General features: G+C 41.9%; 1 protein-coding gene across 7 annotated transcripts in view; it reads right to left on the bottom strand.

The window, feature by feature from the left end:
• The window catches only part of ANKFY1 (ankyrin repeat and FYVE domain containing 1), a 69,570-nt gene that overhangs the window by 33,779 nt on the left and 21,467 nt on the right, over window positions 1-14,324 (bottom strand). For 5 of the 7 annotated variants that reach the window (XR_015148051.1, XR_015148052.1, XM_086359562.1 and 2 more), the window contains exons 4-5: window positions 4,528-4,663; window positions 73-196 (exon numbers count right to left, since the gene is read on the bottom strand). Coding sequence is in view for 5 of the 7 variants with exons in the window: in XM_086359562.1 (XP_086215688.1) it covers window positions 73-196; window positions 4,528-4,663 (260 nt within the window). In the remaining 2 variants the exon portion in view is untranslated. Of the gene's footprint in view, window positions 1-72; window positions 197-4,435; window positions 4,664-14,324 lie in introns of all 7 variants that reach the window. The other 2 variants (XM_086359566.1, XM_086359567.1) reach the window with 1 other exon arrangement.

Raw genomic sequence — 14,324 nt, 5'->3', positions numbered from 1 at the left:
AGGTCCCACGCCCTGGTCTCCTGACTTCCAGCAAAGGCGCTTTTTCCCCACACTCCTCAGCCTCACACTCACCCAGTGACTTGCAATAATTTCTGCACAGTAGTTCATCAATGTGCTGGCATTCAGCTCCTCTGCAGTCTGATAGAAGCGAATACAGTTCCTGACGTTCACCAGAGACATCACACCCTTCTCACATCTACGAGAGAGTATCAGTGATCAACAGGATTGTTAGAATCAACACATTCATAAATGAACAAACCAAAGCAACAATCCGTGTACTGGCTGGCCATGTCCAATAACAACAAAGTGTAAGGTTTAAGCAATGCAGCTATGAATAAACTGTAGCTGAATTACTCTAAGTACCAGAATTTCATTACTGTATTGCTCATTCTGGTCAGAATCCAAATAATCTTTAAATAAACATGTTAAGCATAGCACCCCAACTGCCTTCAAAGTAACCACATGAAACTCACTGATCATACACACAGGCGAGGAATGTCAAACATGAAATGCATCAAATTCAGTCCTTCAGTATTTAATTGTATGGGACACACTTGCAGTTCCCACTAGCACAACTCTATCATGCCACAAGTGTGGCTTAGAAATAGCTTCAAATATGAGGCTCCATGCCTCAAAATGAAAACCTCCTTAAAAGTCTTCCCATATGGTGATCTATATGGTATGTGAATCATAACTCAATAAAGCTGACTTTAGAAAGCCCACTTTAAAAATCTATCATGTACAGAAACAACTGAGTTAAGAGACAAACTACAGAACACCAAGATAGAGAAGAATTGGCGACAATGGTGTCCCACAGAGCCTGGTAACAGTAACAATAATAACAAGATTCTGAGAATCATTAATAAGAGAGCCCCAACTAGGTCAGGGAAGACACGGCTGCACATAGGTCTCTAGTACCACAAAGCAGGCACACATCCTAGACTACAAGATGCAGAACAGGGAAGCCCCAAGTTTCCACTACCCTAGGATTCCCAAAAACCTTGGTGAGCCTCCACAGCACCGGGCCTGGGAGGAAGGAGGCGGTGACATAGTCGTCCTCCCACCTCCCTTGCCTGCACATCTCCCTACAAGTCAAGAGGCCTCATGTGGTCTCAGGGAATACCCCGACACCCCACTGCTGCCTCTGTCTCACAGTGCCCACAAAACCAAGTTCTCTTCACAAGGGAAGGTAGTGATGGACACAAAGTGAATCATCAGGTAAGTAAGAAAGACCAAAGCTGAGGTCCACTGCATTTGAGGGGCCCAACTACACGGGCTTCCTGTGCCCCCCTCTCCTCTGTGAAATAAGGATAATGCTCTCTTTCAGAGGTTCAGAGGATCTATGAGTGTTTTTCAAGATAAAGGAAAACCATGTACAATTTGCACAGTCTGAGGTATGCTCGCTTACTAGTTGAGGTCTTCCTCAAGGAAGATGCATAATTTAATAACTAATATAAAAGAGATTCAGTCCTACTATAAATAAGAATAACTGGCTAACAAATAACTCCCAACTTTAACAGGTGAGGTTTGAATATCAAGAGGACAGGGGAAGATGGGGGAAGAAAGGAGGAAAGTCACGAGAAAGACCTGAGAAGGAGGAGGAACAATTTTCTAAACCTCACAAATGAGACTTCAGCCAGGAGCAAGAATAACCTTGCAGCCATTTCTCCACCTAGCAGTAAATGCACACACTCATTCAATTCCAAGACCTGTGCTTATGTACTCTGTTTTTAAGCAACATAGCTTGGTGTAAAGCACCTCCCCAGGGCACTTTTAAATCAAATTGGCACCATATCTAAGTAAGTCACTACAATAATGAGCAAGGATGCTCTACTTCTCGGGGCCTCTGCTGTCTGCACACTAGTCTCCCCAAACTCTAGCATGCTGGCTGCAATGGCTGATGCAGTCATTCTGATCCTGGCTGTGAAATCAGAGCATTCCAGGAGAAATGTCCTCTTTTCGGATACGTGAAACTTCTACCACTTTTACACTGACAAATATCCTAATGTCCTAAAACATGGTATGATCTCAGGGAGTACTGACTCATATGCAGAGCACCTCACAAAGCATTTTTACAGACAAATGCTGAGTGTGAAAATGCCATTCTCTTCCTTACTACCACCAAGAGACGCTGCACCAAGACACTCGATGCTTCATGAGGACAGATGTTTTGTTACAACTGGCAACACTTCATTTTCACTAAACTCTGGGATCCCCAGAGTGCCATTCACAATGTGGATAGCCTATAAATAGTCACTGGCATGACTTAAACAACTGAAGAAGATGTAATCATATTTAAAAATTCAGATTCTCAGTTCACATCTTCTCTTTGAAAAGCAGCAAGGCACACTGACTTTTCTCTAAAGGGATTTTTGTTGCTGTTAATACATGGTTTTCATTTTAGAGTATAAAAAAATACAGATGCACAACACAGTGCACCTCATTCTTAAAGTCGAGTGTATGAGTAAGCGGCCCACAAACTCCTATCCAGTTTTGTGTCATCTGTGCCTCTGAATATAAGGCAGAAAAATTGCTGAAAGGATAAACAATAAAAGGTTAACGGTAGTTAAATCACAGATGATTTACTTTTGTTATTTGTATAATTCTATACTTCCTAAATACCACACACTGAACATGTAGCTAATAATCAGGAGAAAAAAAAAATTATTTAAACTGTCAGTTGTTAGCATACACTATTAATTATCTCTTTTTTAAGAGTATTTTCCTGATAATGCTTACACCCAAAACTTCCTTTTCCCTTTTCATCAACCTGGTGACCGCATTCCCAAACCAAGATCCCTACATGATATAAACACCAGCAACACCTGCTTCACATTTAACTGCACACATCCATGTGTCAGAGCCCTTTCACTTACTATTTCAAATGTGTAATTCCTTCTGCCAACAGCAGTGGGCACTCTGTGCTCGTTCAAAAGCCGACATCTGACTCCATGGCTGGGTCTCTTAACAAAGCCTTGACAGATAAACCCACATCCAATAATAAAACACTGAGCATCTGGTAATGTTGATAGTTATGAAGCCTAATCAGTTAATAAACAATAAACACTTTAATTAAAGAATCCATTACACAGATTACAGCTATCTAAACTACTCTGAACTGCAGGGCACTTTTATCAAAGCGATTCAATTTATAAGCAAGAAAATCAATCTGAGAAAGCTCAGGAAATCGGGGCGGGGCCGGGGGGAGCAGTGCAGATATCAATCACATTCAATCTAATTAAAATCATGCTCTGATTTCACTCTGAGATGATTCAAAAACTCACCCAAAGAAAGACCTTTACAGTAAAGCTATCCTGGCTAACCTAAGACTATACGTATCTACAAATCCTAGACCTGGTTTGGTTTTTAGGTTATTGGATTTAGGTATTAATATGCCCTCAAGCCCACATCAATCACAGATAATTAGGAGTATCCTGTGTACTGACTCATGTGGGGCACAGTGGGCTATCTCAGGGGAAACAGCCAGCCTCAATGAAAACAGAACAAGCGGCTCTAGGTAGCCAGGTCTCTCTTGACTCTGCTGCTGTGGCTATTTAGTTGCTACGTCATGTCTGACTCTTTGCGACCCCATGGACTGTAGCCCGCCAGTTTCTCTGTCCATGGGATTTCCCAGGCAAGAATACTGGAGTGGGTTGCTATTTCCTTCTCCAGGGGATCTTCTAGACCCAAGGATCAAACCTGAGTCTCCTGATTGGCAGGTGGATTCTTTACCACTGAACCACCTGGGAAGCCCTCTTGATGCTGAGGGCAACACAACAGAGGGAATGCTATCCCTCCACCCTCCTAGGAGAAACGCCATTCCTCCACACACAGAAACAAGAGACCACTAAGTGATGTAAAAAGCACTCCTTCTAACAAGCTGACTTCCAAGGGCTAAATCACCAACAAAATATAAGAGCATTTTGTCTGCTATCACCTGGTGAACACTGTTCTCGCTGTGTTCTGTAGTTTATAAAGACCAAGTTAGGAGAGCAACAGAGAAAGTGCAATATAAAAAACACAGCAAGCTGTCTCCTTGGAACCTAAAAAGCAGTAACGAATGAAGTGAGATCTCAGAAACACTATGAAATTTACTGAGACAGATTCTCATGTACTAATTTAGTCATTAATGTGTTTCTAACAAGAGAATATGACCTTCTTCCAAGGTCAGAAGAACTTCCAAGCAGGCAGAAAGTAGAAGTGAAAGGAAATGATATAGGAGGGAAAGTTGAGGGGTTGAACACTGGATTATATTATTTCACATTCGCTTCATCAGTTCACACATCTATGTAATCACAGGTAGTAAATCAGTGAAAGAAGAGAGAAGACCCAAAAGCGTCAGCAAAATTTAGCTTACAAGACAACAAAAAGCAAGGGAGACAAAATTCTCTCCCGACTATTGCCTTTAAAAGAACACCTTGCAAAAGTTATTTACATTAGCAGAAGCAGCTGTTTTCCCAGAGCTTGGCATAATTAAAGCTCAGCCACCACCATCTGAGGTGCTTGACTGTATCTGCTGTGACTTGCCTCTCCCTAAGGAGCTGTAGCTGAAACCGATTAGCTAGTTTCATCAGCTCAGTCAGGAACACATCGTCTTCTTTGAACTCCAACTCATCCGTATAGATCCAGCGAAGCATTGTCATTGTCACCTCAGGGTTAGCATCTGGTTAAAGAAAGAAAGCATAAAAACTTTGAAGACAAAACACAGATGACATAGTCAGGCCCTCCCGAGGACCCCTAAAAGCTAAGGCTACAGAGAAAACTGTGGTAGACCCAGCTCAAAGAAATACCACACAGCCATTAAAAAGGGTAATTAAGCATTCTGGGTACCATCTGATTCCAGAAAAGTGTTAAAAGTTTTGCAAGGGGCAGTACATGGGGGAAATGAACCTATTAAAGATGTAAGTCAAATAAGCTGGAGGAAAATATTTTAAATATATGACAAAGAGTTTACATTCTTTTTCTGGGCCTCTGTACCACATCTGTCCAGGCAAACCTTTCACTTCACTGCACTTTACAGGTATTGTGTTTTTTCTCCACAAATTGAAGGGTTATAGCAACCCTATATGGATGTGAGAGTTGGATTGTGAAGAAGGCTGAGCGACGAAGAATTGATGCTTTTGAACTGTGGTGTTGGAGAAGGCTCTTGAGAGTCCCTTGGACTGCAAGGAGATCCAACCAGTCCATTCTGGAGGAGATCAGCCCTGGGATTTCTTTGGAAGGAATGATGCTGAAGCTGAAACTCCAGTACTTTGGCCACCTCATGCAAAGAGTTGACTCACTGGAAAAGACTCTGATGCTGGGAGGGATTGGGGGCAGGAGGAGAAGGGGACGACAGAGGATGAGATGGCTGGATGGCATCACTGACTCGACGGACGTGAGTCTGAGTCAACTCCGGGAGTTGGTGATGGACAGGGAGGCCTGGCGTGCTGCGATTCATGGGATCGCAGAGTCGGACACGACTGAGCAACTGAACTGAACTGAACTGAGCAACCCTGTGTTACAAAATACACACTTAATAGGCTGCAATATAGTGTAAACATAACATTCATATGTACTGGGAAAACAAAAAATTCACATGTCACACTATTACGAGTTTTGCTCTTTACAGCTGTGGACTGGAATTGAACCCAAAATCTCTCCGAGGTCTGTCCATATACCACAACTCGGTTCATTCAGCCTTATGTTGGGAAGATAACTTATTCCTAACAATGAGGGCATCACAACACCACCACTGTCAAACATCTTCTCTGTGGTGGTTTCTTTAATTTTATTTTAAAATTTCACTTGGTTTCCTTTAATAACCCTACCCAAATTGTCCAAACCAACGAACTCGTATGATGAATAAACCCAAATCTGAACAGTTTTTAAAAACAGTTTCTAAAAAATGACATCAGCAGAGATGCCCTATAACCCTCAAAATTTCAAATAAAGATTTGAATAAAAATCTTCAAATAAGATTCAAGTGATTACCAAACTTTCCCACTCCTGCCGTGATTCATCCCTTAATCTCCAAACAATAAACTGAGAAGTGATCCACTCTGAGTCTCATACTAAGCAGTGGGCAGAGAACAATGCATCAGGAGGAGGTTAGGTGCTTCTGTGTCAGTCAGTTCAGTCACTCAGTCGTGTCTGACTCTGTGACCCCAGAGACTGCAGCACGCCAGGCCTCCCTGTCCATCACCAATTCCCAGAGCTTACGCAAATTCGTGTCCATTGAGTCAGTGATGCCATCCAACCATCTCATCCTCTGTCATCCCCTTTTCCTCCCGCCTTCAATCTTTCCCAGCATCAGAGTCTTTTCCAATGAGTCAGTTCTTCGCATTAGGTGGCCAAAGTATTGCAGTTTCAGCATCAACATCAGTCCTTCCAATGAATATTCAGGACTGATTTCCTTTAGGATGGACTGGTTGGATCTCCTTGCAGTCCAAGGGACTCTCAAGAGTCTTCTCCAATACCACAGTTCCAAAGCATCAGTTCTTCGGTGCTCAGCTTTCTTCATAGTCCAACTCTCACAGCCATACATGACTATTGGAAAAACCATAGCCTTGACTAGATGGACCTTTGTTGGCAAAGTAATGTCTCTGATTTTTAATATGCTGTCTAGGTTGATCATAGCTTTCCTTCCAAGGAGCAACCGTCTTTTAATTTCATGGCTGCAGTCATCAACTGCATTGATTTTGGAGCCCCCAAATAAAGCCTGTCCCTGTTTTCATTGTTTCCACATCTCTTTGCCATGAAATGATGGGACTGGATGCCATGATCCTAGTTTTCTGAATGTTGAGTTTTAAGCCAACTTTTTCACTCTCCTCTTTCAATTTCATCAAGAGGCTCTTTAGTTTTTCTTCACTTTCTGCCATAAGGGTGGTGTCATCTGCATATCTGAGGTGACTGATATTCCTCCCAGCAATCTTGATTTCAGCTTGTACTTCATCCAGCCCAGCATTTTGTATGATGTATTCTGCATATAAGTTAAATAAGCAGGGTGACAATATGCAGCCTTGACGTACCCCTTTCCCGATTAGAACCAGTCTGTTGTTTCATGTCCAGTTCTAACTGTTGCTTCCTGACCTGCATACAGATTTCTCAGGAGGCAGGTCAGGTGGTCTGGTGCTCCCATCTCTTGAAGAATTTTCCACAGTTTGTTGTGATCCACACAGTCAAAGGCTTTAGCATAGTCAATAAAGCAGAAGTAAATGTTTTTCTGGAACTCTCTTGCTTTTTCCATGATCCAATGGATGTTGGCAATTTGATCTCTGGTTCCTCTGCCTCTTCTGAATCCAGCTTGAACATCTGGAAGTTCACGGTTCACGTACTATTGAAGCCTGGCTTGGAGAATTTTGAGCATTACTTTGCTAGTGTGTAAGAAGAGTGCAATTGTGCAGTAGTTTGAACATTCTTTGGTGTTGCCTTTCTTTGGGATTGGAATGAAAACTGACCTTTTTTCCAGTCTTGTGGCCACTGCTGAGTTTTCCAAATTTGCTGGCATATTGACTGCAGCACTTTCACAGCATTATCTTTTAGGATTTGAAATAGCTCAACTGGAATTACATCACCTCCACTAGCTTTGTTCGTAGTGATGCTTCCTCAGGCCCACTTGACTTTGCATTCCAGGATGTCTGGCTCTAGGTGAGTGATCACACCATCGTGGTTATCTGGGTCATGAGGATATCTGTTGTATAGTTCTTCTGTGTATTCTTGCCAACTCTTCTTAATATCTTCTGCTTCTGTTAGGTCCATACCTTTCCTGTCCTTTATTGTGCCCATCTGTGCTTCTGTGTATCTTCTGGCAAATGATGGCAGTCTACCTGCCCCCAATCTATTAAGCAAGTGGCCATAAAAGTCAGATGACCCAATAAACCAGAAACTACTTTTAAAAGGAGTAGACTCTGAGAAGTGAAACCAGCTGGCATTCATCCTGCCTGTGGTATCTGCTGCTAGAAGCCATCACCCCTTCACCAGGCCCAGGACACAAGCTGGTAAAAATCCATGACTGTGAGGATGAAAAGTCACACCCAACCTTTCAACTTCACTGTGGTCCAAGATGCGTGTAGTCATGCTTTGGATAACTTGGAATTTTCTATGTGACCTAGTTTTTTTGTTTGTGTGTTTGACTGACTTTAAATAAATGGTTTTGCAAAACATTTGGAAAGAATGGGAATAAACTCATCCTTTTACAATTAACCAACCATTAAATGAAGCATACTGAGAAAATTAACTTTGTTACTTAAATCCGCAATCTGTGAAAACTCAGAAAGAGGACTTCTCTGGTGGCACACTGGATAGGAATCCGCATGCCAAAGTAGGGGACACAGGTTCGATCCCTGGTTGGGGAACAAAGACCCCATATGCCAAGGAGCAACTAAGCCCATTGCCACGTTTTTCATCATACAACTAAGAGCCAACATAGCAAATAAATATAGTAAAACAAAGCAAACCTGAGAAAGGTGTTCTGAATCTCCTACTATGACTCTGGTTTGTCCTCTAGTTTCCAACTATTTTTTATCTACCTTACATAAGTTTTTCACTCGTAAAATTTCAAAATCATTAGAGACTATACTTTTTGTTGTTGTTCTGTGCCTCAGGACTTGTGGGGTCTTTGTTCGCCAACTAGGGCCCCAGCAGCGAAAGCACCAAGGCCTAACCACTAGACCATCCCCACAGATTGCGTCTTTCATCAGTGAAAACATCCTCTTCGGTTGGTTTAAGGATGTACCCTTAAATATAACTTCTTAGAAATAAAAATAAACCCCATATCGTACTTCTAAATAATCCCAGTGTCAAAAAACAACAGAGGGTCTAGTTCTGTTATGGGAGTGTGACAACCCAAACTATTTTAACTGATTACAACTAAAAACTGTCAACAGAGGGCCAAAAGCAACTACTAGAGGATTCCGAGAGTCAACAAAAGCACCTGAATTGCTCTGGGAGGCACCCCTTGAAGAAGCAATTGCACTGTATCAGATTCTCGAGTATTTTTTTCCTCTTTATGGCTTTGCCCTGAGGGCAGATCTGTCCAGGAGGAACACTGCTGTCCTGACCATAAGGATGCCTAAAATTCCAATAAGAACACCATCTTTCTGGCCAGATGAACCAGAAGATGAGGCCTAAACAGCAGTGAAGGGTAAGGGGAGAATTCCAGAGAAAAGAGAGAAGGACATTTCCTAATTCTGTGTACGAAGCCACACAGGCCTCAGCCTTGCCTCTGAACCGTTGATGGATGGAACAGTCCTAGCCCAGCTTTAAAAATCGAAGTGAGGGGGCTTCCCTGGTGGCTCAGTGGTAAAGAATCTGCCTGCCAATGCAGGAGACACAGGTTCGATCCCTGGTCCCAGAAGGTCCCACATACCATGGAGCAACTGAGCCTGTGTGTCACAACTATTGAGCCTGTGCTCTGGAGCCTGGGAGCCACAACTCCTGAGCCCATGTGCTGAAACTGCTGAGGCCGTGTGCCCTAGAGCCCGAGCTCTGCAACGAGAAGTGGCTTCTAGAGACTAGAAGACTAGAGACTGGCCCCCTTTCACCACAGCTAGAGAAAAGCCCACACAGCAACGAAGACCCAGGACAGCCAAAAATAAATAAAACTGCCATAAAAAAAAACCCAAAAAACTGAAGTGATATTTGAACCACTATCCACAGAAGGTGAAACAGAACCTGTGATTTGCACCTAAAGGGATTCAGCATTTTCCAGAGAATGGCACACAGGACCAGAGTCGACTCAGCATAATGGCAATGTCCAGGACACAATCTAAAATCATCTGTTACGGAAAAAATCTGGAAAATATGACCATTTTTCAAGGGAAAGGACAACCAAAATATGCTAACTTCAAGATGACCCAGATATTGAACTTATCAAAGAACCGAAAACATTGAATATAACTATGCTCCAGAAGGTAAAGGAAAACACACCTGAAATTAAAAGACAAAAATGCTCAGCATATAAACTGTAACAAAGAACAAACACAAATTATAGAAATGAAAAATACAATATATGGAATAAAAACTTACTCAGTGGGCTCAAGAGCAGGCTCAAGTGCAAAAAGTCAGTAAACTTGAAGATAGATTAATAGAATTTATCCTATCTGAAGAAGAGACCAAAAAAAAAAAGGTCAGGAGGAAAAACAGAAACAAAAAAGCCTCAGACACACCCAAACAGACCTGCTGGATCAGAACAAAGGGTCCAGTATGTGTGTGACTGGGGTCTCGGAAGGAAAGAAGAGACCAATGAAGAGAAGGATTTAAGAAATGATGGTCAACAGCTTTCTGAATATGGTGACAGACCTAAATCTTTATAGATTCAACATTAGAGCACCTCAAACCTCTAGCAAAACAAACCAAACCACAGTAAACAACCAGTACGAGTGAGTATGTGGTGAAACTGGAACCCTAGTGCACTGCTGGGGAACATGCAAAATGGTGCAGACCCTATGGAAAACAGCTTCTCAAAAATAGAAATTCTATGTGACCCAGCAATTCCAGTTGTGGTATACTCGAACAGAAAGCAGGATCTTAGCATAACCAGAGATTAGAGGGAAAAACACAAAAGCCATGTTAGGATGGAGTAAGGGGACATGACCACAGATAAAACAGATCACTTGAAGCTCTAAGATAATCTCAGGGTCGGGGGCAGATCTCAGCTGTTAGCAGGAGGCCACAAGGCCATCTGAGTGTCCTCATGACACATCAGCTAACCTGTCCCAAAGTGCGCAATCCACAAGGCAGGGCAAGGAAGAAGTCTCTGAAGTAACACGTTATTATTTACAAGCTCAGTCGGCCTGTACCTAAGAGGAGGGGAATCAGGATCCACCCGGGAAGGGAGGAATATCAGATAATTCATGGACACATCTTAAACTACCACGGATATCAACAAAATACTGAAACCAAACAAGCTAGAACCAGGAGTTCTCACACGATCTAACAGATATTGCTGAATTTCTCTTGAAAACGTGAACTACCACTGTCCTGTGAGTTTGCTTGAGCACCTGGGTGTGCCTGAGCACAGAGTCTGGGACCCTACGCTCCTTTCACAACACAGGGCGACCTCCCAGGTCCGTGTTCAGTGTGCAGTTTTCCTGACTGGACTGAAAAGGAAGGATGATGCTTTCTGGTTTCGGAACGGCTTGACAGGACCCAGAACACATTCCAGGAAAGCTGAATGACTCACCATAAACACTCATGCCAGGGAACCATAAGATCTCTGCTGGAGGAGGCATGCAAGAAACTTTAGCTTCACAGCAGCTATTCTATGGCACTGGAACTGCTCAGTGTCAGCTGCTACTGCTGAAGTGACAGAGAGAGGCTATAAACAAACCACCGAGCCGGAAGCAGACTGCTTTACTTCCCAAAGAAGTAAATATCGTGCATCAAGATTTGCTGTACCATGTCGCGCTAACGTTTATATCCTTTCTCTTCCCAGCTGATCAGTCAATAATTTTATAAATGTATCTTTATATATAAAATAATCAAGAAATACAACGCTAATTCATACATTTTAAAGCTTTACATTTTGAAACAATGTGAGACTTATAGAACAGGTGTAGAGTTCCCATGTACCTTCCACTAATATCCTCCCCTAATATCAGCACCTTGCATAACCAGGGCACAATGATTACAACCAAGTGGTTAGGACTGATACAATACTATTAACCAATTACAGACCTTTACAAACTTTGCCAATTATCCCAATAATGTCCTTTTATGGTCCAGAATCCAATTGAGGGTTCCACCTTGAATTTTATTATTTATTATCATATCTCCTAAATCTCCTCCAAAATGAAACAATTTCTAAGTCTTATCTTTCATGACCTTGCCAGTAATTCTGTGGAATGTTCCTCAACTTGGGTTAACCTGATGGTTTCTCACAATTAGATTGAGGTCATGCATTTCTGGCAAGAATCTTACAGAAGTGACTGTGACTTTGTTACTGGGTCAGATCAAGCACACATTTTACTTTTTTGAACAAGGTATGATTTAAGAAAATTTTCATTGTGTCCAAATACCTTTTATTATTATTTTTTTTTTCCCAAATACCTTTTAAATACTTGGTATATAATGCCTATTTTATATTTCTCAACATGGGCTAAAATTCTTAAAACAATTAACAGAATTAAAGTTGTGCTGGGACTTCCTTGGTAGTCCAGTGGCTAAGACTCTGTGCTCCCAATGCAAGGGGTATGGTTTGGATCCCGGTCAGGGAACCAGATCCCACATGCTACATACAACTATAGATCCTGTAGGCCGTAACTAAGACCTGGTACAATAAGGTAAACAAATTAATCAATTTAAAAAATTAAGTTGTGCTTATTTTGAATTTTAAGAAATACCAATTACAAAAGAATTTCAAACGAAAATGTGAGTCTTAGGATGTCAATCTAAGAATGTAAGTACCATACAAACAGGAATTTAACTTTATTCACTGCTATATCCCTAGTACCTTGCAAAGTGCCTGCCACTGAGCATTTGTGATATTAATGGAATAATTTTGAAGAAACAGAACACCAGTAGATCCATAAGATGATTTCCCCACAAGTGGGGAGACGGTTCAACATTTAAAACACAGCTTTTACCCTATTTATACACTTGTTTACAAGAGCCTGTTTCCAACCTCCCTCAGCTGCGGGCAGCCATGGGCAGCAGTGCTTCCAGGTGTCGTGTAACACACAGGCTTTTTTGGTAGTTTCAGCTGCTGTGAGCCCAAATTTAGGCAATCACACCTATGCCCATCCAGGCAACTCAGCAGGACTCTGGGCAAGACACACAAACCTGAACAGGTCCACAGGCGCCACCATCTCCTTGGAGCCCTTCAAGTGAAGTGGAAGGCACTCAGCCATGCCCAACTCTTTGTGACCCCATAGGTTATACAGTCCATGGAATTCTCCAGGCCAGAACACTGGAGTGGGTAGCCTTTCCCTTCTCCAGGGGATCTTTCCAACTCAGGGATCAAACCCAAATCTCCTGCATTGCAGGCTGATTCTTTACCAGCTGAGCCACAAGGGAAGCCCAAGAATACTGGAGTGGGTAGCCTATCCCTTCTCCAGGGGATCTTCCTGACCTGGGAATCAAACCAGGGTCTCCTGCACTGCAGGTGTATTCTTTACCAACTGAGCTATCAGGGAAGCCTTGGAACCCTTCAAAGATAAACTTTATAAAGGAAAGTAAAGATGCCATAAGTTCTACCACAGATATCTTAGTAGGTGCCTGATTTACCAAAGCCACCAAAAATTCTGACTCTGCAGCTGCTCATTTCTCAAAGCAAACCTTACAGCAGGGATCAAACCACGGCGACGAATTTTTTGAACAAAGACGTAATTCAGCAGACTTTTCATACAGCCAATCACTTCTGCAAGTAACTCATATCTTAATGCGTGGGTATGCTCCTTACCATATGGTATCAGTCTTTTGATTTTTTTAAAAATATGAAAGTATAACACATTTCAGAGAAGGCAATGGCACCCCACTCCAGTACTCTTGCCTGGAAAATCCCATAGACAGAGGAGCCTGGTAGGCTGCAGTCCATGGGGTCTCGAAGAGTCAGACATGAATGAGCGACTTCACTTTCACTTTTCACTTTCATGCATCGGAAAAGGAAATGGCAACCCACTCCAGTGTTCTTGCCTGGAGAATCCCAGGGACGGGGGTGCCTGGTGGGCTGCCGCCTATGGGGTCACACAGAGTCGGACATGACTGAAGTGACTTAGCAGCAGCAGCAGCATAACACATTTACAGGAGACTTGTAATTCTCTTGATTATTAACAGCAGAATTAAACTTTAAATTTGCTCTTTTGTAACAGCAGTTAGGCAAATACTAAGTGAAAATGCAATTTTGAAGTGAACTTTTGAAAATGATGTTTTTAAGTTTACTTAACCACCGTATTTACCCAAATTCTACAAAATATAAGTGCCACAGAAACAGTAACATTAAACAGTTAAAGCACTTAAATTCTGAAGACAGCTGGTCATCCTTTGATTTTAAAGAATGAATATTCTTATTTTTTGCAGTAACTGTTACTTCTGAATTCAGTTCTTACAGACCAGGAAAAGTATTTTGGCAGCTAGAGTTAAATTTTAACCAGCTGAACAGCAGCAGGACTTTCTCTTAGTGGAAACAAATTTTTTTTCTACATATGCTCTCATATTTATAACATACTACTATATGAAAAGTTATGTGGAGAGATATTCTTATTTTATAAATTATAGTAAGAATACTGTAGTTCCTCAAATATTTATGATTTTTTAGCCAGATATTTAACAGAAGTGTCCACAAAGTACTACCTAATGACTCACTATTTAACTAGTTTATGGTCACCAGCAATTCGTAAGAGAAG

The sequence above is a fragment of the Bos grunniens genome, chromosome 19 (genome assembly GCF_055505025.1).
Source record: "Bos grunniens cultivar Pamir isolate PY7600 chromosome 19, Bosgru_T2T1.0, whole genome shotgun sequence".
Lineage (NCBI taxonomy): Eukaryota > Metazoa > Chordata > Mammalia > Artiodactyla > Bovidae > Bos > Bos grunniens.
This window is presented reverse-complemented; position numbering and strand designations above follow the sequence as displayed.